The sequence below is a fragment of the Lissotriton helveticus genome, chromosome 3_2, assembly GCF_964261635.1.
Source record: "Lissotriton helveticus chromosome 3_2, aLisHel1.1, whole genome shotgun sequence".
Classification (NCBI taxonomy): Eukaryota; Metazoa; Chordata; class Amphibia; order Caudata; family Salamandridae; genus Lissotriton; species Lissotriton helveticus.
The window spans coordinates 85510538-85537163 of NC_136062.1; the positions used below are offsets into that span (position 1 = coordinate 85510538).

Consider the following 26626-nt stretch of genomic DNA (forward strand, 5'->3'; position numbering starts at 1 on the left):
GCATGGTTCATCTCGTAGGGCTCCATTGTTTGTATATCAATTTTCAACACCAGTCTTGGGGACCGTTCACTCGGAAATAGATAAATGATTGTTTATGGCACTTGTACGCTGCCTGCAAATCCCTTTTGGTTTGTCTGTCATCTGGGTATTTGTTACTTTTTATTTAGCCTCGTAGTTATTCTATAATGTTTTTGGGTGATAATTTGTGAACATTTGAAAACGACTTTATAATTACGTGCCAACAGAGGAGAGGCCGTGGTATAATGGCTACAGCTGCCGACCTTGGGCCTGGGGAACACTTTCAAGTCTCAGTGTCAGATCAACATCCTGTGATTTGGGGCAAATCACTTATTACTTTTTAGCTGCCTTTTCTTTCTACTTCTTCCTTTCTTATACTTTCTTTTCCTCCAGACTTGCAGTTGCTCCTTTCATAATCTCCTTCTTGCTGTCTTATTTCCAATATGTTTCTTTATTTCTATCATTCTTATCTTCTCTTCTTTCTTCATTTCATCCTTTCTCACATTTTCTTTTTCATTCTCTCCTGCCATAACTCTTTTCATTCTCTTCTCCTTCTCAGCCACATAATTCCACAACATACAAAACTACTCCACAACATGCCACAAAATACCTCTACAAACCATGGCACATAATTGCATACATCACATAACAATTAATGCCACACAATTCTGCACCACACAACATAGTTACACTCCACATATTACCACTAACCACCACATTATTACAATACACATATTTACACTCTATTCAATACAACATAAATACACCCCACATAAATGCACGCTGTGCCACATACCAGCAACACACATAAATGCACCACACCATGACCCATAATTCAAATAAACATAATTTCAATAAACACCACACAATTCCACACCACTCAATTCACCTCCACACATTACAAATGCACATCACATAATTCCACACCAAACCACATATTTCAAATACACAACGTAATTCCACATCACACCACATACCACCAATATAAACTACATATTTCCACATCATACCACAAAATGTAACAAGTTAAGTTATAAATATTTATATAGCGCATAGCTGCCCCAGAAAGAAGGCGTCCCAGCACTAAAGCAGAGCCCCGAGTCAGGTGGCAAGCAGAGTAATTATCATTGGGGCAAAAGCCAGGTCTTAACCAGCCTTCTACAGGTCAGGTGATAAGGAATGCAATGAATATGAAGAGCGGGAGCCAACCGCCTAAATGATCTACCACCAGGTCTAGTCTCCGTATTCGTGGAAATCTAGCAAGAGACAAATCGGCTGAGCGCAACGCTCGTGTGGGTACATAGTGAGAGCATAGATCACTCAGGATTCCTGGGCCGATGCCTGTGAGAATCTAAAGCTTAATACATAGTGCTTTAAAACAAACTCTTTGTTCAAGGGGTAGCCAATACAACGATAGAGGAGGTTGGAGACATGACAGTATTTGGGGAGGGCGAAAATAGGCCATACTGCAACGTTCTGGACACCCTGCAGTCTATTAATCACAGACTTATTGGACCCCAAGAGTAGCACATTGCAATAGTCCAATCGGGCCAGGATAGAATCTTAGATGATCAGCTGCCGTGTTTGAGAGTCCAAAAATCCAAGTATAGGCTTTAGGCCTCGTAACAGGCCAAAGCATTTCCCAGCCACTGATTTGGCATGCACCTCCAAATTAAGTTCTTTCTCCAACTTAATGCCCACGTTCTTCACCACAGGTTTGGGTACAGGGGGTATTCCAAGAGTAGGAGGCCACCGCTCATTGCCCTAAATATGGAAGTATTTGCCCACCAGAAGACCTGGCTCTTCAGGCAGGCCTACAACCGACCTTCCCTCCCGTCTTTCACCAAACAGCTCTTTATTCCATCTCTAGCGCCTTGACGCCCTTGGGCAAAGTAGCGCTCTACAAATTCTCTCTCAACTCTCAACTCAACTCAAGGATCTCGGATTTGGCCGAATTCAACTGCAGAAAATTAGCCGTCATCCATTCCAAGACGGCCTTTAAATCTGCTTGGAATTTGGCCGCATCCTGGCTGGCATTATTGGAAAAGGTGATTACCAACTGGGTGTCATCTGCATATGATACCAGGGAGATGCTCCTGGTTCTGGCCATCAGCGCCAGTGGTCTCACGTAGATATTAAATAACGTAGGGCTCCAAGCTGATCCCTGAGGAACACTGCAGCGAAGTGGGTGAGTACAGGAAGAAAAAGGAGGAGAAGTTACTTGGAATGTCTGATCCGACCAAAAAAGACAAAAACCATGAAAGGGCTTTATTGTTGACCCCGATCTCCTCCAAATGATGGAGCAAGATTTCATGAGAGACCATATCGAAGGCAGCACTTAGATCCAGCAGAACTAACGCTGTATGTCTGCCGGTATCTGATGTGGTCCGCAGCTGTTCTTCGACTGTCAGCAAAGCAGACTCTGTACTATGCCGTGGTCAGAACCCATTCTGGGATGTGTCCAGTATTAAATTAGCTTCCAAATAGTTTAAGATCGAATTACCATGAGATTCCGTGGTTTTAGATAGGAACAGAAGAAGCGAGATTGAACGGAAATTTTCCGGTTTGGACACATCTAGTGATGGCTTCTTCAGTAGGGGAGCCACTTTGGCGTGCTTCCAAGACTTTGGAACCATCGCTGAGGATAGAGATAAATTAATCAACTCCAAGCACTTAGACAGGAAACACTGTTGAAATTTTCAAAAAACGTCAGGCCTCAGAAGGTCATCTGGAGACCCTGATTTTATCTTGACAAACAGTGCTTCCATCTCTTTAGGAGAGATACAAGGGAGCGATACGAGAGAGTAGCTCTCACGGCCTATGGCCACTTTCCCCCTCATGGCACTGGGGGCACCACTTGGTTAAAAAATGCTTTAAATGCACTCCACCTTCTCCAGAAATTAATTTGCCAGCTCTTCACCTTGTAGGGTAGAGGATATGGTACTGCCTGAAGCAGAGGGGGATGTAACCAGGTCCTTCAAAAGAGAGAATATAGTTTTCCTGGGATTGTTACTTATTGTAATCAGGTTCGAAAATTATGCTGCCCTAGTTTTGCGGACCAGTTTGTGTTATGCCTTTATCACATTCATGTATTGAGTTTTAGCCTGAGGGTCATAGGATCGCCTCCAGGCTTGCTCCAAGAACTTGCAGTTCTTCCTAGCTACTATCAAAGGCTCATTGAACCAGACATTGCCTGTGTACTTTTAGAATGTGTAAGCTTGAGCGGGATACATGTGTCCAAGGATCTGGTGCCCGAGCTTCGAAAGAGCACATCAGCCTCTTCCATATTCAAGGATTTCCCAGGAGGTTGACTGCTCAAGGCTGCGAGGAAAGCCACCTGGTCCAATTTATGCCAGCGGCGTTTAAGTGAGGGGTTGTTATGGAGTATCCGGTGTGTGGGGCCAGCTAACGCTAGTTGCATTGAAATGAGAAAATGATCTGTCCAGGTCATAGGAAGGGGTGCTTGTACTTCCAACAACTGGAGATTAGAAAAAATGGGATCAAGGAGATATCCTGCAACATGGTTAATCCTGAGACCAATTGAGTAAGGTGGCAGGCAGCCATATCCCCCAGAAACCTGAGAATGTCAGGAGACTCCTGCATCTCTAAATGGAGGTTCAGGTCCCCTGTGACATTAAAATTAGCGGTCAGGAGTGCTAATGCGGTGATAGCATCTGCCAGGGCTATTCTAAAGCTCTTTGATAGACCAGGTGGGCGGTAAATGAGTAGGCCAGAGAAAATAAAATGTGCGGTCAAGCTAATTCTAAAAAGCACGCTCTCACAGTCCGGTATGTCTTGGGGGGATAAGACTACATGTATGAGCTGCTTTATGTATAATTACAATACCCCACTGTTTTATTCAAACTGCTTATTGCGTATCCAGCGGTGAGGGCCAGGGCCGGTATGGCGACGAAGACCTCAGAAAGCCAGGTTTCCGTTAGACATAGAACCTCAGGAGAGTGTTCCTGGAGGAGGTAGAACACCTCCCCATGGTGCCTGGTCCATGAGCAACAGTTTAAATTAACCGCTACCGCGCTAGCGGGTTTTCCCGCTGTGCGCTGAAAATTCAAAAATCCCGCGTTACGTGACAAAGCCAGCTCGTCATGCGCGTAGCGCAGGTAATGCCCATGACGAGCTGGCTTTGTCATCCGCATCGAAGGGGTTAAGAAGAATTCAGGTATTACCCATAGGGCAAAAGTCAGTAGGGTGCTCATGAGGGTTAGTCCCGTAGGTACACTGTCTGCAAATAATAGGGCAGTGCTCCGGAGACCAACCGTGTTCCCAAAATACACCCTCACCTGGCAGAGCGATAATCGCTTCACGTGTGTAGACTTGCCTGTGTACCTCTTTTGGAGCAGAGTGCCTGGCTCCTGGCACCATCCCTGCGTGGACAGGTTAAGACGGGCATGCTTTTGGCCTGCTTTTGGTGGGTCCCCGCTGCGGCAAGCATTAAATGCCTGAGGGGGGCACAACTGGCTCCTCCAGGGCTGAGCTCTGATTGGCTGTGAACTAGCCAATCAGAGCGAGGCACTGCCGGAATTAGAAAGTGCTCAAACCTTTTAGTACACGCAGGCAGAAGAAGCGAATAAGTGCAAAGTAGCTTAGTTCTTTTTTAAACATAGAGTTAAAACAATTTAAAAGCAGTTTCGGCCAACAATATTTCCAACGAGCCCCCAACTCAGTCTAGCAGCGCAATAATGCTGCGGCGAGCATTAAATGCCTGGGGGGCACAACTGGCTACTCCCGGGCTGAGCTCGGATTGGCTGTGAACTGGCCAATCAGAGCGAGGCACTGCCGGTACTAGAAAGTGCTCAAACCCTCTAGTACATGCAGGCAGAAGAAGCGAATAAGTGAAAAGTAGCTTAGGTTTTTTTTTTAAACACAGAGTTAAAACAATTTAAAAGCAGTTTTGCCCAACAATATTTCCAACAAGCCCCCAACTCAGTCTAGCCATCACAATGCTTATCACATAAATCAACTCCACAACATGCCACTCACTACACAACACAATACCATTCCACATAAGTACACATAGTTCACTCCATAACATACATTCTTACTGTACATAATTCCAATACACATATTACAATTTAATTACTAACCACACAATTCCAAACCAAACCATTCCATACCAAACAATTCCAATAAAACACACCTCTCCCTTAAACTTCTACCAACACTGTCAAATCTCCCTCACACGCACACTGCCCCTCTTATGTCTCTCTCACACTCCCACTCTCATCTCGCAATACCATTGCCCTCTCTCGTCCCTCCCTCACACTACCTGTCTCCTCTTTATACTACCTACTCAAACTTGCTACCTTCCTGCACCACCTCACACTGTGCACTAGTCCACCTCTTGCCTCCACACCTTCCAGGACCCCCTTCTATGTGTCCCTTTATCTCTCTCTCTTGTACTCTCTCTCACCCAACTCTCTAGCTCTCTCGCGCCATATTCCCAACTCTCTCATATGGTTACCTTTAAGTCTTCAAGCCCAGTTTCTATCCTGTGACTTTTCAAAGTTTCTGTCCATCATACCCACCCTCTCCTCGTCTTCTTAGGGTGTCTTCTGAGACCACAAAACATCCCTCTTTATGCGTCTATAGCATGCTCTACCCTTCTTTCTTTCTCAGGCACTATTTTTGCTCCTCTGTCTCAAGTTCAATAACCTCTTCCTACACAAAACTACCTATCCCTCTAGTTCTTCCTTTCTATCTATTCTCAGCAGCTCTCACCACTATCTATTCACCATGCCACATATTTCCACTACACAAAAACACTACACAACACACACGTCCACACCACAACATTCTACAACTAACAATTAACAAACTCCAAAGGATTTTTATAAACATCCAATTAACGTAAAGAAACACAAGAAGGGAAAAGAAATAGCAGCAGGTTCTAAAGAAATCCAGCTTTGTTAGTCCTACCTTATCTGCATTCCTTTCCTACAAGAGCACATGTCCTTACGCAGAAAGAGGCTGTTGAGGGTTACAGTCCCAATCAGGAAGAACAGCTGCTTGACTGCCTGTTTGAGCAGTTCAGGGTCCATGCCATGTTGGCACATAGTGGTGTGAAAATAGCTGAGCTGCTGAAGGATGGAGGTTATGCTATAAGCAGCATCGGTGTCATCAATGCTGGAGGAGCGCTTCCGGAACCCAGTTGGCTTTGTTACAGAAATACCCTGAAGACTTTCATATTCAAGTATTCCGGGTACTGAAAAACATTGAAAAGTGAGTTTATTAAAAGGCCAGAAACATGTTTAAATACAGAAATTAGCTTCTGATTGACAACAAACATTGAAATACTCTACTTTCCACTACAGCCACCTAGTCAATATAACTTAATGTCTAAATCTTTGTGTAACCTGTGCATCAGCAATTCAGAAGGGTTCACTTATTTTTATAAACTAAGCTGTAGATAAAATGAATTCATATAGGTGGGTTATAGTAATGCGTGTTATTCGGAACAACAGGAGACCCAAATCAGTCAAAGGACATTAGTACTTACCATTATTGTATGGAAAATCCAGACCTAACAGGAGTAGTGCATATATATCAGTATAAACAGCTCAGTAGACTCAATTATTAGAGAACTGTATTGAAACAAACATCCTTAATAAGTGGTGTGCGTTCTGACAGGACACAAACAACACAAGGTTGGTTCAATAACTGTTGTGCCTGAAGTAGGTACATGACAAATGAACAATCTTGGAAACTGTACCAGACACACAACCCTCCTGTCTGACCAGCTCTTAGCTGTCTTTATTTATTTATTTATTTTTATTTAAATTTTTTTAATTTATAAAGCGCAAGCGAATCATTCCCGGGGGGATCTCTCTTTGGTGAGGCCAAACAAAATGGGCACCTACTCCACACTCTACGTGGGGGGGATCATAAGCATGCAGAGGAAGCCCGGCAGTGATGCTAACGATGTTTAACACAGATACCAACATACTATGTAAAGTCCTGGTGGGTAGACTGTAGGGTTTAGTTGGTGGCTTAGCACATGTAGACCAATGTGGGCTCATCCCTGAACACTGTATAGGCTGACACATGTAATGCAGGAAGTTGGTGATGGAGGCCAGAGGAACTAGCACTGTTCTCGGTAGACTTCGAAAAAGCATATGACACACTGAAGTGGTCGTATCTCCTGGAGTGCTGGAACCCCTGGGGTTTGGCCTCTGCTTCAGGGGATAATTTAAACTTTTGCATACAGAGCCTGAGGCATGGGTCAGGGAGGGAGGATGCTATCGAGCGAGAGGACTGTGGTTTGAAGGACAAGGCAGGGCTACCTTCCCTTACTGCTACTTTTTACATTGGCCCTGGAGCCACGGTACGTGGTTTTATTTATTTATTTTTAACATTTATAAAGTGCTCTGTAACCCTATGGGCATCCTGGCACTGAGAGAGTGGCAAGTGGTCGGAGTAAGTAGGCTATCGAGGAATTATGAGGCGAGCGGCAAGGACAATATTGTTACTAGGCAAAAATTCTCAAACCTTTGGAAAGAGCCAGGTCTTAACTCTTGTTTGAAACAACATCAGGCTGTGACTGCTCCTGATTTCCAGGGAAAGATGATTCCAGAGGCGGGCAGCTGCCACACTGAAAGCTCTCCCTCCCATAGTGACCTTCTTTATCTTAGGGATTCTAGTCAGACTGGCAGATGATGAGCGGACAGTACGAGTCGGTTCATACAATTGGAACCTATCCTGGATCAGCTTGGGACCTTGTCCATGGAGTGCCCTGAAAACTATACAGAGAGATTTAAACAAAATCCTCTGAGCAACTGGCAGCCAGCGTAACTCTGCCAGTGCTTGAGTTGTTGAAGAGCGACATGCTCGACCTAATGCTAGCTTAGCTGCTGCCGCCTGGATACTCTGAAGCCTAGCAATCAGGTATCCAGGGGACTCCAAAAGCAGGGCATTACAGTAGTCCAGGCGGCTCAATATAATACTCCTTACTACCGTAGTTCGAGCCCGAAAAGACCGCGGTGGACCGGGGGACCCACTAAGCCCTGCAGCAGGTAAGGGGGAAAGTGCGCAACAAGTAGTATAATTTACTTTTTTAAAACAAAACAGTGCAGGTTTAAAAACAAGCAGCTTCAGCAGGTATGGCGTAGGAAAAAAGAGCAGCTTCTTACTCGCGGTGCACCTTGCAATGAGAGATTGGGGAATCGAAATAGGAGACACCATCCATATACTTTCCCTGCATGCTGAAGATGCACTGTTCTACATCCAGTTGTTGCACGATTCGTTGGCACTATTGCTGACTGATTTGGATGTGTTTGGTGCAGTATTGGGCATCCTGTTCACAATGAGGAAGACACTTTTCTTCCAGTTGAACTCCCTGGCGGATGTTCCACCTGAACATCTCCCCAATGTAGGCCTTCTGTGAGAGACTGATGCTGGTATCTTGAGATTATGTTTGCCCACACTGAAAAGAAGCACATCCAATACAACATGGGGAGAGTCTTGGATGGGCTGAAGATCTCTATTAAAATTCTGAAATTCTCTACCCTCTCAAAAATGGTTCACCTCCCATGTTGCCTGTATGTTCTGGAAAACTTGTTTTGTCCTTTGAAGCTCACAGTGTTGTAGCAGCTGTACAGACAGTGCCGTTCTGGGGTGGAAAGTGTAGCAGAGTAGCATTGGACACATTAAAAAAAACTCAGGTGGAGGGGGGTTAGCACTACCGGACCTATAGCTGTTTTACCATTTGACATCTCCAGCACAAAGCTAAGTGGCTATCGGATAATGATAATTGGGGGAAGAGATCTGCTGAGGAGGATGCATGGAGACACCACCCTTGAGGTATTGCTCCTGAGGGGGGGGAGGACTAAGAGGCAGAATGCTGTACATTATTCTCCAGACCGCAAAAGTGTGGGAGAGAACGGTGACTAGGATATTGCAGAGGCCTCCATTTGATAAGGAGATGAACATCTGGCACTTGCCGCTCTTTCGAGACATCGACAGGACGATGACAATGGATACCTGGAGGGATGTGGGTTGCCTCACGGCAGGTGACTTGTACTCTGGGAGACATTCATTGCGTTCCCGGATGATAGGACTACATTCTGGCTGAAACCAGGGCATTTCTTGCAATACACCAACATGCACAGACATCTAGAGAAATATGGATGAGTTTTCCTGATGCCCCGGCACGGTCCATCGTCCTGGGGAGCATTCTACAGCTGGGCTCGAGCAAACACCTGGTTGCCCATTTATATGAGGCCCCACAAATGGGAGAATAGCATGGGAGGAGGGTTTAGGGAAAAACTGTCAGATAGATAGTGGAAACTGGCCTGTGAACTGGTGAAAGGTGTCTCATAAAACTCTTGTTTTAAATTCATCCATTTCCACTTCCTACATCGCACTTACTTCTTGCCCATTACTGTGATTTTTTTTAACTTGGCCAGGTTGGCAAATTGCCCTAGATATAGGGTTCCTGGGGGATTCCTTCTTGCATGTGGCTGATCATACATGGCGGTGGCCCGTTTGTGGCAGGAAGTAGTAGACAAAGTACCCCTGAAAGCCACATCACAACAATGCTTACTGGGTATTTTACTAAAAGCTAGGACCTCAAAGATAGCCTAAAAGTTCCTGCAGCTGGCCCTGGTGTTAGCGAAAAGACAAATGGCTATTGAGTGGCTGGGGACAAGGGAGCCCAGTTGTGAGATATGGACAAGAGATCTGGAGGAATGGGCCCTGGTAGAGGAACTACATATCAAAAGGATCAGGCACGGTGATAAACGACAGGAGGACCTAGAGACCTGGGCTGAGATCATGCATGATTTCCTCAGTCTGGGGTAGAGGTTTCCAAATGAAAGGCGTCCGGCACTCATTTTTTGGGTAATTGCCCACGTTGGGAGAGTAACAGGAACTGGCCCTCTGTTTGGGTGTAGCTCTGTGGAGAAGGGGGTGCCCTGTACTAATAGGAGCTGAGGCATTGTACAACGAGGCAGGAGCACACCAGCCAAACAACAGTCATGTCTCTGTTTAAGCAAACTCTGGTTAACTGGCAACACCCTCAAGGGGACATACAGACTGAGCTATCCCTCGAAGTAAATTGGAGTTTGTCTCATCATGGACTTTAATTGCTCCTCTCTGTGTACTGTGGAGTGTGAGGGGTTGAAGGTGATGTTAGCCGCCCAAGTTCTGTAAGTGTTTTCAGTTATTTCTTTTCTGCTACTAACGGAAAATCTTTAAATAAACATGGTAAGAAAATAGAACATTCTTAGAAGAGCATTGGAGTTAATAAGTGTGTAAAAGGGCAGCAAACAATATTCTTACCTATCATTGGCTGAATGTTGTTCTCCATGACAGTGATGAACTGATGATATATTCGGATGGCCAGATCACTGAGGATCTGCCTGTATTCAGAAAGATCGAAGTTCTTCAAGCAGTTCATATTCTGACGTGGAGTATTGTGCTTCATGAATTCCTGGACAGCGAACGATAAGTGCAGTTGTAAAAAAATACAAATCAATGAGGCAAGATAGCTGTACGGGTCAAAGCAAATATTCAATGAACAGACATAAAGCACCACAATGGCTTTTACACTTTAGCTATTTGATCAACTTGATTAACAGTTAGGGCTCTTAAAAAGGATACATACAGCCAAGGCAATAAATGCCTGTATGTTTCGTGTCAGAGTAAGGGTACTTCTTACAGGGCTACTATAAATTTAACTAGACAGCATAAACACATGTTGGAAGTGCTGGCGCATATGTATCGATGTTAAAACACATTATAAATAATGTGCAAAAGCTTACATTTAAATGAAGCATACGCTAAATGCAAAATTTGTAGTAGGTAACCATACTTAAATTTTATAGGACTGAACTTAAATACATTGCTGTATTCAGAGCTCCATTACGATCTTGGTGGACAGGGTTACTCTGTCACAAACGTGACGGATATCCTGTCTGCCGTATTACAATTCCATTATGTAAATGTAAATGTAAATGGGTGTATACTTGTAAAGCGTACTATCACCTGAAAGGTATCTTGGCGCTGTATACCACTGTGGAACCCTTCCTGGCTTTCCCTGTGAGATGCCCCCTTACTGGGCACCTCCAAGGTGAGGCCAGGCATCCTAGCGCTTTCGGGGCCGTTGTGGAGATTAAGCAAGCTATTGCCCGGAGTTGCAGAGTGGGACCCATGATTAGAGTAGGCACCTAGGCGAGAATTATCGAGTCCGTGGACATTGAGCCCAAGACCCTGCCGCGTCGGGAATTGAACCCTGGTCCCGGGGCAGACCTCTGCCTCAGGGTCTGCCGCTCTAATCGGTGAGCCACACTTCTCCATTATATCCTATGGAACTTGCGTTCCGGCACGGCGGGCAGGATACCCGTCTCTCTTGTGATGGAGTATCTCATCTGCCAAGATCGCAATCAGGCCCTTAGTTAGTCTAACTGTCAATGAATGTAAAATGGAAACAAATATATTAATAGGCTTGTTTTTCACATTGAATAGTTGTTTGTGCAAGATGTTTTTCTTCTCTTTTATGCAGATATTGCAACTTCAGAAGCCTAATGTTAGCTAGTGAAAAGACACCTGTTTTGTATTAGAACATTGGAATGTTGAGCGCGCCATTGAAAACAATGGAGTGCTCTGGCCTTCTAATGGGCAGTAGAAGCTCGGAGCATCAACTTTCCAATACTTAAAAAAGACCTCACGGAACCCAAGGGCATTTTAACCCCCTCTGGCTGCATGAGACCCGGTTTTTCAATTTAGAACATTCTGCCCTCTAGGGGGGAATGTTCTAATAGCCTTAGTGCCCTCCGTAGCAGGCTCTACTGGCCATTAAAGGCCCGCTCCTTGTTAAAGGCCCTTGCCTTCAGCTCCTGTCTTTAATGCCTCTATTGGCTGGTAGAGCCCGCTACGGCGGGCTCTAAGACTATATTAGACAACTGATAGTAAGGTTCTCACTGGGAGGAGATGAAAGACAGGAAGAATGATAAATGAGATGAATGTTTTGGACCACAAGAAGCCAACTTTATAATTTTCCAAGGACACATTTTTGAAGGAATATTATGCTCAGTCAAGAAAATGGGGAGTTTGCTTATTTACAGCAGTCTGCTGATATTCTATTGGTGGATAAAGAAGACAAAAGAAAATATTTTAGCAAAATAGAATTTGTGTGTTTATATTAGCATGTGTTCCTAGGGTAGTTAGTCAGATTCTGAGATCACCTTCCACAAACTTTTAACTGGAGACTCGTCTCTAAGTTTCTGATGCTTTCTCTTCACGAGAGGCTGCCTTATTTAGATTTTACTGAGCTGTCTGCTGATATCCTTGAACTGAGAATACTTTCCAGTTTGTAATGAAAAAGCAACATGCTTGCACATAGTTTTTTCTCTCATCAGAACTCTTCATTGTATTTCTGAACTGACACTTTTCTCCCTTAATACCAATTTTTTTTAGAATGCGGAGTTTTATTAAGGGAACACACTTGTTGTATTATTACTATTTTGACTGTGATCCTAACAAATATTTTGTTCTATTTCATAATCAAATATTGATGGATGGATTTTATTAACTTTTAATACTGGAAACTAAAGATTAATGCTAATGACTAAATAGATGAAAGACTAAAAGATTTGAAAATAAAACCCTTTAACTCACACTAACTCTCTTTATCAACTGAATCTAAAGTCTTTAATGATTTATTGACTATGTAGATGATTTCTCCTCATTACTATTGACTGACGAAAAAAGGTCCATACGAACAGTGGCAGGGGTGATTTAATGACCACAACGGAAGACTGAGATATAGTAAACCCCGCACCCACAGAAGATAGCAGACAGTGTGAGCGTTTGAATGCACTCTTTATGCAAATTCTCCTCACTTCACATTCTTTATGTAAAGAAAAACAGAAACGTCTTGATGAGCCAAAACATGTACATGTATTTAAGCGAAATGGCAATCAGTCACTCAGTTGTAACAGTTGTAACAAAATATGGGCAAACAATGGTCAGTTAGAGACAACCTAAGTGCCCTTTTGTAAGAGCTTGGCTCCTACAGCAATGGACCGTACCTAATTGCATGAGGAGTGCCAGCCCTCATGTCACTGCCCATTTTCCTGGAGAACTCATCATCTCTTTTCTTCGCCTCCGCACCTGTGGGAGGAGGTAACCACTGACACCTGCATGCAGTTTCGGCTGCAACTATATAACTCATTTGTGCCTGCAGGAGTTGGTAGCGTGAGCCAGATACCCCAAGTCAGGCCACGTAGTGATGAAGCCACCGAGCACCAGGGGTGGACAGTGAGGTGGTAGGCCACACACTCAGAGTTACTACTGAGATGGAGTAAGTGCATTAGGTCCCTAAGGATATTGCATGGCTTCTACTTAAATGTGGCAAATAACCTCAAAGGACAGTGGTGCTGCAGTAGTTGTGGTTGACGTCTCTGCATGAAATGCACTTTTCATTGTCAACAGACCTGCAAGGACTACCATTCACACTAGAACCCCGTGCTTCAAAAGAGCCTCACAGCAACTTCACAAGGTGTGCCTGGTTATCTTAGTTCAGGGTTTTGCAGTTAGGAGTACACCAGTCAGGTAGGTGTTTTGAGACACTGTCGACCAACCGCAATGAGACTTTTCTCTCACTACAAGCACCTCTGATCCAATGACATGCTTGATGTGCAGAGTCATCCTCGTATCGAAAAGAATAATCCAATGCCAAAGATGCAGAGAAACTACGCAATGTTGAGAAAGCCCTCGAGTAGGGTAGATATCTAAAAGTCTACTTAGAGGGAACTTAGACTGAGATTATTTTTAGTGCACGAGACGGTGAACATTTGACAGGAAGAATGATTTTAATCCTGAGCAGGCTCTTCTGTATAACATTATAAAGCCTCTTGATGCACTGCCTTGGCACATCCAACAAGAAGTTCATCCAAATGAAAATTTTATAATTCTTGTTCACTTTCCCAACACAAAAAAAATCCAGATTGCATAATGGCTCTGTTACCAGAAGCAATCAGGACAAGGTCATTTTTTTCTCGGAAATGCACCATTCCTCACAAAGATTTGTCTTAAAAATCATAAAATGGAGCCGAATAAGCTCTTCTGAGATAAAAATAAACTACAATAAAAACAAAACTAGCACAAGGAAAATTATATTTAGAAAGATCAAGAGATCAGTGACTCCTAAACAACACATGCTGAATAATATAAAATAAAAGAGTAATTTGTTGCAGAACATGCTGGACTTCACTGCTATCACAGAAAGAATATACAAATTGTAACATAAAATCATGCTTATCAAGGTTCAAATTGTTTGATTGCTGGCTTAAAAAAAGTCAACAATCAATCTCCAAATATACACCAGTTACATTTGGAAAAATAGTATATTTATACATAACAAACTAGGAATTTGAACAATATATTTTTGAAAATAAAAATAAAAGGCAAAAGATTATAATAAACTGTATCAGAATTGGAGCCATACTAATAATTAAGGGCATCACGTCCTATCAATTCTATTGTCAATGCCACGTTTCTATTAAATACCTATATGTAGCTCTGCTTACATTGGTCCAAGGAAAAAAACAACACATAATGAATGTCTTGCAAAACATTTTTGCACAGCAAGCACAGATGATTTCCTTCTGATCACTTCGAGTATTTTCAAAACACATTTTACGCGGAAGTCTTCCTTAATGCAAATCGAAAAAAATACCTTAATACTTGATCCAATAAAATCTTAACGAACATTTGCATTGTACTCGGCAAAAGGCGGTACAAATTGGTTGAAGGCTCCATGTTTCTAAGCAACGAGCCTTGGCATTCGAGTAACAACTTGAAGATTCTTTTATTGATTTGAAACAGTGATGAAGCAAGATATTAAAAATCATAATGCGCAACACATTTACTGATTGAAGACACGTAAAGCTCAAAGTGCACTTTGAAAATGTAAGACACAGTGACACATAAAAATGAGACAAGTGTAGTAGAAGCACCGTAAAAGCGTGCTTTCAAACGCAAGATGAAGAAAACACACATAATAAAGCGATACTAATACACATAAAAGAGTTGCACTAATAAGGGTTCTTATGAAAGTGTTATTTATTAACATTTACGGATGAAATCGTGCTGTTAATAAAGTGGCCTAGTGTTTCTAATGCTTTTTGTTTAAACACACCATTTGAAAAGTCGGCGCAAAAATGTGCAGAAATTAGGTATGATCTTGAAATTCCGCACAGTAATACTTGAGGTTGTATAGTATATGAAAAATTAAAAACAAATTTTGTAGTATGAAAATGATATACTTATTAAGTTGCCTATTTTCATGTAATAATGTTTGGTTTGCACATATTCCCTACTCAAATTGATTTTATTACAACTATATTTGATATGAATTAGAGTTTATTTCATTTAAAACGTGTGATGCTAACTTAAAGATTGTTTCGAAAAAGTTTTTCTCTAATGCTGACCTTTCACTTGACCAAATACAAGGGACCATTTGCAACAAGTGAAAGGTTTCTTTATTTGTTCTGTAAATGTATACATCCTAACAATCCCAAATGTTTCTTCAATGTTCACAGAGAAATATTCCTGTGGGAACAGGATTTCAGCTGAAGCTATAAATGGATACTTGGTATTTCTTTTTCACCAATATTAGGCCTCGGTGGACTTTTGAATCTTTCATTTCTCATGACCAGCAATGGAAAGCATCTCACCGTTGCAAGTGTCCTAGGGGACATTATGTGAATTTGAGCATACAACAGTCTTCCGATGGTGTTGTGATGCCACATCATTGTAATTTGCTAGAGACTGTATAAAAGTAGAAACCCTAAAGGAGGGACAATGCCATTAATTTTTGCTTCTTGAGGACATGCCATACTTTCTTTGTCCCCTTGCAAGAACATTCTATGCTGAGCGAATTTTGATGATTACTAAGAACATTTCCCTTACTTTGGACAGACTTGCTGATGCTACATTCAGTAGCTAATTAACTGAAACCTTGTTTGTCGAACCATTTCCATTTTTCATTTCCTTTATTTCCTTATTTATGCTTGATGGACTTTAAATCTGAACCCTTTCCCCATCTGTGTAGGATTTAAGCTGTTAGACAACAATATATCCTTCTGCCCTAATGGTAGTCGTATTGTTTAATTCTATAAAGTGATTCTGATAATAACCATTCAATAAAGCCTGGCCTAAATGTTCTATGCGTTAATGCAAGCTGTGATATTCGTAACTGGAATTCTCAAAAGACTGCTAATGGCTATACATTTGAACATTTAATTCAATAACCTAATAAATCTAATACCTGGCTGAGTCTAATATTGAGTCTTCCTGGTTCTTCCATTTAAACTGTGCTATTTTACAAATATTTTAAATGTGTTGTAGGGAGAATCAGCGATCATCAAGTATTACTTCTTTTGTTCTGTGCTGCTACTACAGAGCTTCTGGTCTACATAATTCTTGCCCGCATAACTTCTTCAGGCTTTGCCTTGGTGTTTAAAATCAGTTACATCTACATGTGTGAGTCTTGAGCTGTGTAAAAGTATTGTTATGGGTCATCCACTGACAGTGTTTGTGCTCCAGTCAGTGGAGATACTTTTGACTCATACTCGAACACAGCATCTGACCAATAGTTGTTCAACGAAGTAGAAGCAAATTTTGTTGGGTGCAGAGAATGTAACTCTTAACAGGTGTACAGTGTTGAACCTAGCCACTGTGACACTATTCCCTGGAAATGAGAACGTGATTGATGAAGTCGAGAAGATTTTTTTGAAGGGACTGAGTTGTGTACGAAGCCGCTTCCTGATATTTCCGACAAACCATTGCCTGAATCTGATCATGTGTTATTTGTTGATGGCTCATGTTTGAGCGACAGAAGGAAATCTGAAAGATACTTATGCTGTGTGCACATGTAGAGGTGTTGTGGGAGCTTCATGGTTGATTGCAAGGAGTGTGTTCTGCGCAAGTTGTAGATCTCATTCCTCTGACATGAGCATGTAGCATTTCAGAACAGCTCTGAGTTACAATTTACACTGAATGTCAGTATGGCTTTGCAGTCGAACATGACTTTGGTCAATTGTGGATACAGCATGCGTTAATGGTGGCCTCTGGTTCTCCCATTAGAAATGGAGAGTGCATGAAGAGCATTTTTCAATCCCCTACAATTGCCTGCCAAAATTTTTTTGTGAAATGTGTAGCTCAACGGCAAAGTGCAGACTATGTGACAGTCAACAACTGCTGACAAGATGGCAAGGTATTTTGCCTTGAATGCACACACACAATTGATGGAGAAATATTTAAAAACACATCCGATTTCACAGATTGTCATTTGTTGTTGTCAGCTATAGATACCTGGGAGGTGGTGAAAAAATTGCAGGATGAGGTGATAGAAGCAGCAAAGCAGGGTAGGGTGCAAGCAGGTTGCACCAGAAGGGAAGATAATGTGTGGGTTTACATTGATGGCAGACCAGTGTTGCCTGACAGCCTAATGTCACCAATTGCAAGACACTACCATGGTTCTGCATGTGTCGGGAGAGATTCAATGATGGCTGGCTCTTCGATCAGTAGCTGCACCTCGCCCCCCCACCCCCCCACCTCCAGCGCCTTGAGACCCTCACGGGTATGTAGCGCACTTAACAAATGTTCTGATTGATGGATTGATTGATTGATGTGCCTGTTCCAACAGGTGTAGTAATATCCTCGATTCAGTTGTGTGGTGTGTCAGCAACAAAACCCAGGAATGAAAATACAGGTTGTCATGAGTCACATTGATAAATCTGCAGGTCCTTTCAACTAGATGCAAACAGACTTCATAGATATGCCCCTTTGCAATGGACTAAGATATGTTTTGGTCACTGTTTACATTTTCTCAAAATGGGTTGAGGGCTATCCTACTCATAGAAAAAACTGTTTGATTGTGGCAAAATGTCTGTTGAGGGAATTGATTTAAGAGGTTCGGATTTTGACTTCTCTTGAGTCAGACCGTGGAAATCATTTTAATAATGAGGTCCTGGCGACGTGGCTTGCCGAGCAGCAAGATGTCCGCTGGTTGAGAGGGCGCTTCCGCCGCAACAAAATCCTAAATAATCCTGCTACTCAGAACAACTGCAATCACATGAAAAGCATGTTGGCAGAGTGTAGAGGCAGCGGTACCACTAGAGGATCGAGAGATTGTTACAAAACTCCATAGGCCGGCACACTAGGGAGAAATCTGCTGTGGCGCAGTAGGCCTGGCTGGGATCCCTGCGGGTGCTTTCGGGACGTGCGCCGGGTTGGAGGCAGCTGCTGTTCGCATCCACAGCTGTGGAGAAGGAACGCTGCTATCCTAGTCAGGGATGTCCGGGCTGGCCCTCCTGGATCGTAGACTGTAGCCGGATTCTGCGGGCGTGCTTCCTGATGCTCCCTGTGCATGAGGCCAGGCCCAGCCGGGCTCTGCGTCTATTCTAACAAGACAGAGGCAAGAAATGGGCAGAGTGATCGTGAGGCCATCAACATCCGCCTGTGGTGAGCAGCTATTTCTGTGCAGAGTGAATCGCGGTGTGCAGCCTGGGGCGAGACTGCGCCCAACCAGCCCAAGCTGAGAGAGCGAGCAGGAGGAGGCAAGCTGTGAGCAATATACCTACGGCACTTCGGGCCTCAACTGAGTGCGGACAGACGTGGGCCGGGTCAGCATGTGCACCCTAGAATGCTGTAGCAGATGCCCAAAACCCTGCGACAGAACATATAGACAATGGGGCTCGAGGATTGGAACAGCTCCGGCGTGCAGACCAGAGCAGAGCCAACTAGCTTCATCTAGAAGCCGTGGTGCCACAACAATATACAGTAGCGGCCCATTGTTGTGGACTTAGTGGATATACAGAGGGGGCACGAGGCGCACAATAGGTGGCTGAGGCCCAAACTTCCCTAAATGTTCATCCGAAAAAACAGCACCTCTGCTGGACTGATTGTCAATAACTCAGGCGTCTTGGAGTTAATAACTCCAAGACGCCTGACTTGTATCGCTGGAACTCACACACACCAGTGGTGAGGCGGGGAACAGCCGTCAGAGGAAAAAACCTCATAAGGACAAATCACACCTCCTGTACCCAGTAAGGGAAATACATAAGGCTGAACTATGCTGGTCTGCTGAGGAGCAGTGGGAGCCTCTGCGGTTATTCCTGGGCAGGGTCACGAAACCCTTTGGTGTGGGTTATGGTGGAGCTTGGTGCACCTTGCTGCGCACTTTTAATACTGACTTGGCAGCTTGTGTAATCATGGGGAAACATGACATTAAACAAGCCAAACTTACTTTTGAGCACAAAAGACTCACCCGAAACAAAGATGATGAGGCAGACACTGATACGGAGTCAAGTGCAAGAGAGGGCGCTGAGGGTGGCAATGATGATCTCTGTGCCCTTCTACTCGACATGAAAACCAATTTAAAAACCATTGATAATAAGCTGGACATACTTACCTCTAGACTCGACCAGGTAAAGAAACAGGTAGGCACCCACGAAGTGCGCTTGGACCAATTAGACAACCGATCTACCAAAGTACACAAATTCCGACTAGAAACTAAAGAACAATTGCCAATATTGATAAAGTGCTTACCATTATCAAGACCAAGAATGAAGACTTAGAGGCCTGCTCACGTAGAAATAATCTACGAATCACAGGAATCCCAGAAACAACAGCGATCGAGAAGATGGAAACGTTTGTGGAGGAACTGATGCACAAACTGTTTGACCCGGGTCTGTCTGCACTGTTTATTGTTGAAAGGGCACATTGTAATCTGGGACCCAGACTGCCAGTGGGAGCCACGCAGAGACCAATCCCAGCACAAATATTGAATTACCGTGATTGGGACACTATTCTCCGACTGGCTATACATATAGGAACTATCAACCACAAAGGCAACAACATTTCCATAAGCCCGGACTTCACTCCGGCTGTACAAGCTGCTAGGCTTGAATTTATGCCAGTCAAACAAATTCTACGTCAAGCTGAAATACCATATGCATTGCTGTACCCGGCCAAATTGAAGATCAACCACAAAGGGGCGGTCCACCACTTCACGGATGCCAAATCTGCCATGAAGTTTATTAAGCACATCGGAACCCCGAAAAGAGTGGCATATTCGTCCTCTAAAGTGCCCCACGATACTGGGCTCAGTCACAATGATTGGCTTGCGTTACTATGCACTGCCAGGTATTGAAATAAGCTATCTGTACTGTAATGGTCTGCACCGAATAATTTTTCAATTGTAGGATGTAGATGCAAGCCATGGCCGCCTCTAGAGCATCACATTAGCACTGCAGATGTGGGGTTCTACTACATAAATGCGGCCACCCTGCCCCTAGGCGGGGCTGTAAGCCGGTAAAGTCATGCCCCCAGGGAGAACTCCCGTTACATGTCTCCAGGCACAAGTTCGATTTTATGCTCAACCTAATTGGGGAGTTGGAGTGGGTGGGGGACCAGATTGTTACATGGGTTAGTCGGGACAGCACAAAATTACGTCAGTCAAGCATAAGGAGCAATGAGTTGTGCCTCGTACAAAGCCTTACCTGTATATCATGCACACGTGTTCATCTGCGGGTGTCAAGTAACAACACTTTGCATTATTTTAAGAATACAGTTCACAATACAAGAGAACCACAACCACCTTGTATGACAGGTTATAATCTTCTCACTTGAAATATGAGGGGGTTAAATAATTTTCGCAAATCCAGACTTATCCAATCTTACCTCTCAAGACACAAAATCAGACATGCTTCATCCAAGAAACACACTTGAACAGTACTTTGCACGCCAAGCTCCAAAATAGATGCTGAGGGCTACCTAACCTTCTGTCTACTCTAATTATGCTAGAGGGGTGTCAATACTGATTAGGCGCGGATTCGCTTCGATACTGACTTTGTCACATGCACACCCAGAAGGTAGATATGTGATTTTGGGAGGTAAACTAGGGAGAATATATGTAACCCTGGCGGCGATATATGGGCAAACGTGGACAAGCTGGATTTCTTTCAGGAAAATTTGGGCAAAAAAACCATGGTGGGGTATGACACCATAATATGGAGGGGAGCTTTAACGCACTGGTTGATGATGCCATGGGTAGGAATGGAGGATCCCGCAGGTTACACCAGAGCTCAAACCCTGCTTTTAATGATATCATAGCCGAGGGAGGCTTCACAGACATATGGAGGTAAAGACATCCTTCGGTTATTATCGAGGGCACCCACATCACTAATCACCACAATGTTTGGTCGCATTTAGATTTTTGGTTGGTGTCTCCAGGCGTTGCAGCCGGGACCACAACCATAAAACACTTGCCTAGGAAACTATCAGACCACGCAGCGGTCCTTCTGAAAATATCCATACCAGATGGTCCGCCGAAAGCAGCCTGCTGGAGACTACCACGATATGCCTTCACAGACACATTATTCAGGGAGGAAATAAAGGGGGATATAGTTGTATATTTTTCCATTAACTCTGGCGCGGTACAAACACAGGCCACGATGTGGGAAACTTTTAACAACCTCTAAATACACTTGCAACCAACATCAGAGATCTTAAGTCACAATACTATGTCAATGAAGACACAAAAATACTGGGAGATATCAGAGATACAATCTCAGAATATGAAGAGGAAGCTGATAGGGTGGTAAAGTTCCTGTGTACTGTGGATGAGCAGGGGAAATAGAGCCTACTTAGACAAGCCCTTCACAGTGGAGGATGTCACACAGGTGATAAATAGCCTCCCCTGTGGCAAAGCTTCAGGCTCAGACGGGTTGGCGGCGGCATTTTACAAAACCTACGCCGATTTGCTAGCACCCCAACTCCTGACACTATATGATGAAGCTCAAGAGACTGAGATGTTTCCTCCCAAAATGAGAGAAGAAATAATATTGTCATTGCTTAAACTGGGGAAACCACAGATGAAAGACTCATACCACCATCTCTTGCTGTTAAATATTGACACCATAATTTATGCTAAACTCCTTGCTAACAGACTACAGCCACTGCTACCCCTAATCATCAGGCAAGATCAATCTGGCTTTGTTCCCGGGAGATCAACAGCACACAATCTACGCACGTTCTTTGCAGAGCTGCACTACTTAAACCTTCAATTCTCAGCTCTGGAGGTGCTCTTAGACACCACCAAGCCTTTTGAATCATTCGAATGGAAATACTTATTCAGCGTTTCTAGCAAGATTGGGATTCAGCCCTACCTACATAGAACAGATAAAATTACTCTATACATCTCCCACTGCCAAGCTTTAAATTAAATGGCTTGCTCTCCCCCCAACTATCTATCACCCAAGGAACTAGAGATGGCAGGCCTCTGTCCACCTTACTTTTTGCTATTGCCATGGAACTGCTAGCCGCTATGCTTTGTCAACACCATGCGGCCAGGATACTTGGATTCTTGCTTTACGCGGGTGACATTACTCTGGTAACTTGAACCCAGTGCTGCGCAAAATCTTAAGATTCAGGGGTCTGTTTGGCATTCAAAATCAACTTGTTACCATTAACATTATGCACTCTGCCTCATCAATTAGACAACCCTTTTCAATGGGCCGTTGGCCCTGTGCGTTATTTGGGAATATGGCTTAGCCAGAATGTCTAAGAGCGCTGGGATGAAAATTATGGCAAAGCAGTGTCATGGCTAGAGAACAAAATCAAGATTTGGTCCCGACTACCGCTCTCTATAGCAGGGCAAATAGCGATCTCCAAAATGATAGTCCTACCTAAATTTTCATACTTGTTTATAAATCTCCCCCTCACACTCACTCCGGCCTTCTACAAAACAATGTGTTCTCAGATGGTGTCTCTGGTGTAAGCTGGAAAACAGGCTAAAGTATCCTGGGAACTTATGATGCTTCCCTTGGCACAAGGAGGCTTAGGGGCGCCAGACATCACGCTATATGCATATTGCACACAAGCACAATTCTTACATCACTAGGTTCATCCCACCTCGTTTCAGCCGCACTTGGCGGTTGAGGCCAACAGAGCTGCGCCGACTCCACTCCCGGTGGCATTGTATCAACCATTCAAGCGCCCCCGGGACGAAATAGATACGGTTGAGACATTGAGATGGAGTTTGGAGGGCATGCAGAAGAGAGCCAAGTTGAAAGTTTTGTATGTCCCCTCAATATCATTGGCGCATAACCCTCAGCTGCCACCGCTGGAGGACAATTGGAGAGTAACTCTGGGTAATAGATTAGGTAGGAGCACATTTGCAGAGCTTTGTCCAGATGACACCTTCCGACCCCCTCCGGCTCTGGAACAGGGCGCAATATCTAACTTCTCTGCACTATTCTTATGCTACTGTGTAAGAGCAACATGTTGCCAGCTGCATGCCACAGTTCCTAACCCACCGCCCACACTGCACGCCCTTGAGCAAATATTGTTTGGTCCGTCACCACTTAGGCTTATCACACGGCTATAGAGCACCATGCAAAATACATTCCCCGTGACAGAGCCCACAGAACTACAGGTCTGGAACACTGAATCAATTCTGCCACTCTCAGATGAGCAATGGAAATTCTGTTGTGGCCAACTGCAACAGTTATCCACTAATTATAAATTACTTTTGATACATTTTAAATATTTGCATAGGTCTACAGAACCCCTTCCCAGCTCTACCACATGGGCCTGAATTCCAATGTTGACTGTTGGAGATGTACGGCAAAGTCAGCAACTTTTTTGCACATAGCTTGGGAATGTCCCCCCGTAGCAAAATACTGGATAGACATATTTATTATTGTTAATAGAAACAATAGATGACAGTGAACCCTGCAGAGAAACCAGCACCTGACCTGCTATCTCCAAATATTAATATATATATAATATATATAATTATATATTAATATAATATAATATATATAATATATAATATATACAGTGGAAATCATCCACCATTAATGTGTGCACACTGTTAATGCACCGACTGTCCCGGTGCCATGCATTACAGGATAATAACAGTTTTGTCCAGAGGATGGACTTTTTCAGGGCGATTAGTTAATGTGGGCACTCCCAAGTCCAAAATCATGGGGGTAGTCATCACAGACATACGTTTCAAAAACAGGTTATATGAGTAGTTTCACCAGGGTTTGATGGAAATGAAGAAAGTAGGTCCTAATGGATTTTGGGGCAGTCAATGAATATGTAAGCCAAATTAGGGCTAAGTCAACAGTCTCACCGAGATGAGGAAAGCTGAGAATATCACATGGATTCACCGTCTCAAGCCTTGGATATGGACAAGCAGTGACCTGGCAATGTCTTGGGCAGTGTAACCCTGAAGACGTCCATCCTCTGGACGAAACCCATCAGCTGTTTTCCTTCAATGTTTTTTAACAAAAATTGAATAAAAGAAGAAATTTGAAGAACGGATATTCTGGACACTGACTTGATTATTTGTTTGGTGTCTATTTTCTGTTGTGCCGAATGGTGCACCTTTGTGTTTGTCTTTAAAATATTTAATATTGTTGGGGAGGTCCTGAACATACCATCGGCGCCCACTCCGTTGATAGAACTACTGGGGTATGTGAAGGAGACCCCTGCTGACACACAGACATTACACCCTAGGCTACTATTATTTGCCAAATGCAGGGTTGCCATACACTGGGGGAAACAAAGTGCCCCATCTGTCAAGGCTTGGTTGCGGGATATTACCTATTGCCAGACTCAGCTTTCAACCTTTTGGGAGCTCATGCCCATGGTGTCTAGACCTAGAGATATTTGGAGCCCTACAACATTACAGTGGATGCGTATAAAACAAACTGAAACCGCTGATGCAGCTTCTCCTGCAAATGCAGCTATTTGTGAAAGTCCCCTAACTTTGTAAATACAAATTTGATGTAAGATGCTGTAAAAACAGGCATGGGCTGATGGATTAGCTGGATAGTGTATGCCTCTACTACCACAAGACTCGCAGACATTGATCATACAAATGTGTGTCACTGCTTCCTATCAATTGTACAGTACGACTGTCCAAAGTCTTTGTAATTGTTCAGTTTGGTAAGCATAATGATACTATGTATATTAAGCAGAAATGTGTAATCCTGCAAACTTGTTATATACGAGAACAGGCAAATAAAAAAAAATAAAAAAAGTAATAATGAGGTCCTAAAATGTTATGTGCCGCACTATAGGTTGAGCAGAAGCTCCATTGCAGTTACGGACCAGAGGCTTCTGGGTTGGTGTAGCAGATCAATGCCACATTGAAATCCAGAATGGCAAAATAATGTGCTTCTATGTCTCTGAAGTGGCCAGAGGTATTCCCTCTTCTGTAGATGAATTTGACAATTACTCCAGATAAGAGAACAGGATTTTCACCTCATGAGGTTATCATGAGAGGTGTGATGAGGTTGCCATCTGATCCTGAAAATGCGCTAGTCAGCATAAAGGATGATATGATTTTGGGCTTCTGCAAGGGCCTCACTCATGTGTTATCTCACCAGGTTGGAGAGTGTGCCCATGTGGTCCAACAGGAGCAGTGCCATGACCTCAGTCTGGGTGACTGGGTAATGGTGTGGAAACACGTATGCAAAACGTGTTTGGAACATTGTTGGAGGGGGGCATTCCAAGTGATCCTATTCACCAATACTGCTGCGAAGTGTGGCGGTCTCCTGAACTGGGTGCACACCACCACACTCACAGACTCCCACGTCCCCTTGGTGATACAACAGCACCTGTTCCTAATGTGTTGGTGGTAACAGTGAGACAGAGGGATCACGTTAGTAAGCTGTTGGGGACCAGCAAGCTGCTGGGACAGCACTTATTTGCCCTGAGGGGGATCTGAGAGAGTCAACTGTAGGTATCAAAGGGTCACAGCCAAAAGAGTTGACTATGAGAGGTACAGATCCTGGGGAGGGGCCTAATGCAATAAGAAAGTGAGTTGCGCCCTGAGACCATTGACCCAGAAGAGGTGAAATTCTGAGAAGCTGCCTGATCGCATGATGAGTACCACCAACTATTAATGGACTTTAAATCGGAACCCTTTCCCCTTCTGTGTAGGACTTGAGCAGTTAGAAAACAATCTATCCTTTTGCATTAATGGTAGTGGGACTCTAACTCTATAAACTGATTCTGATAATAACCATCTGAGAAAGCCTTGTCTAAAGTTTCACACTTTAATGCAAGCTGTGATATTCTTAATAGAAATTCTCGAAAGACTGCTAATGGCTGTAAAGGTTATCTCTTTAGATCTTTAATACACTAACCTAAGTAATCTAATACCTGTTTGAGTCTATAATTGAGTCATGTTTGTTCTTCTATTTAACACCTTGGCTGCTAAGGCTTTTCCCCTCCGGTGCTGGAAATGTGTTTTTCCCATTATACATGACGAGCTGGCCTTGTCATCAGCGCACCACAGGTAAGCGCGATGACGAGCCCAGCTCGTCATTAGCCCCGAAGGGGTTAAATTGTGCTATTTTACAAATGTTTTAGATGTGTTGTAGGAAGAATCAGTGAGCATCAAGTATTACTTCTTTTGTTCTGTGCTGCTATTGCAGAGCTTCTGGTCTACATAATTCTTGCCCACTTAACTTCTTTAGGAGATTGGGTCTTCCTGTTGCTATTCTTTATTTTTACAGCATGATTGTGAGAGTGGTGTACCGAAGGCACTCCTTTGCCTCGGACGTTT

The 26626-nt window shown here is 43.6% G+C and overlaps 1 protein-coding gene across 1 annotated transcript in view; it reads right to left on the reverse strand.

Annotated features, from left to right (window-relative positions):
- MYO5C (myosin VC) overlaps positions 1 to 26626 on the reverse strand; it is a 1267761-nt gene that overhangs the window by 77754 nt on the left and 1163381 nt on the right. Inside the window, exons 37-38 of the mRNA XM_078684841.1 lie at positions 10312 to 10462; positions 5953 to 6238 (exon numbers count right to left, since the gene is read on the reverse strand). Coding sequence (XP_078540967.1) covers positions 5953 to 6238; positions 10312 to 10462 — 437 coding nt within the window. The remainder of the gene's footprint in view (positions 1 to 5952; positions 6239 to 10311; positions 10463 to 26626) is intronic.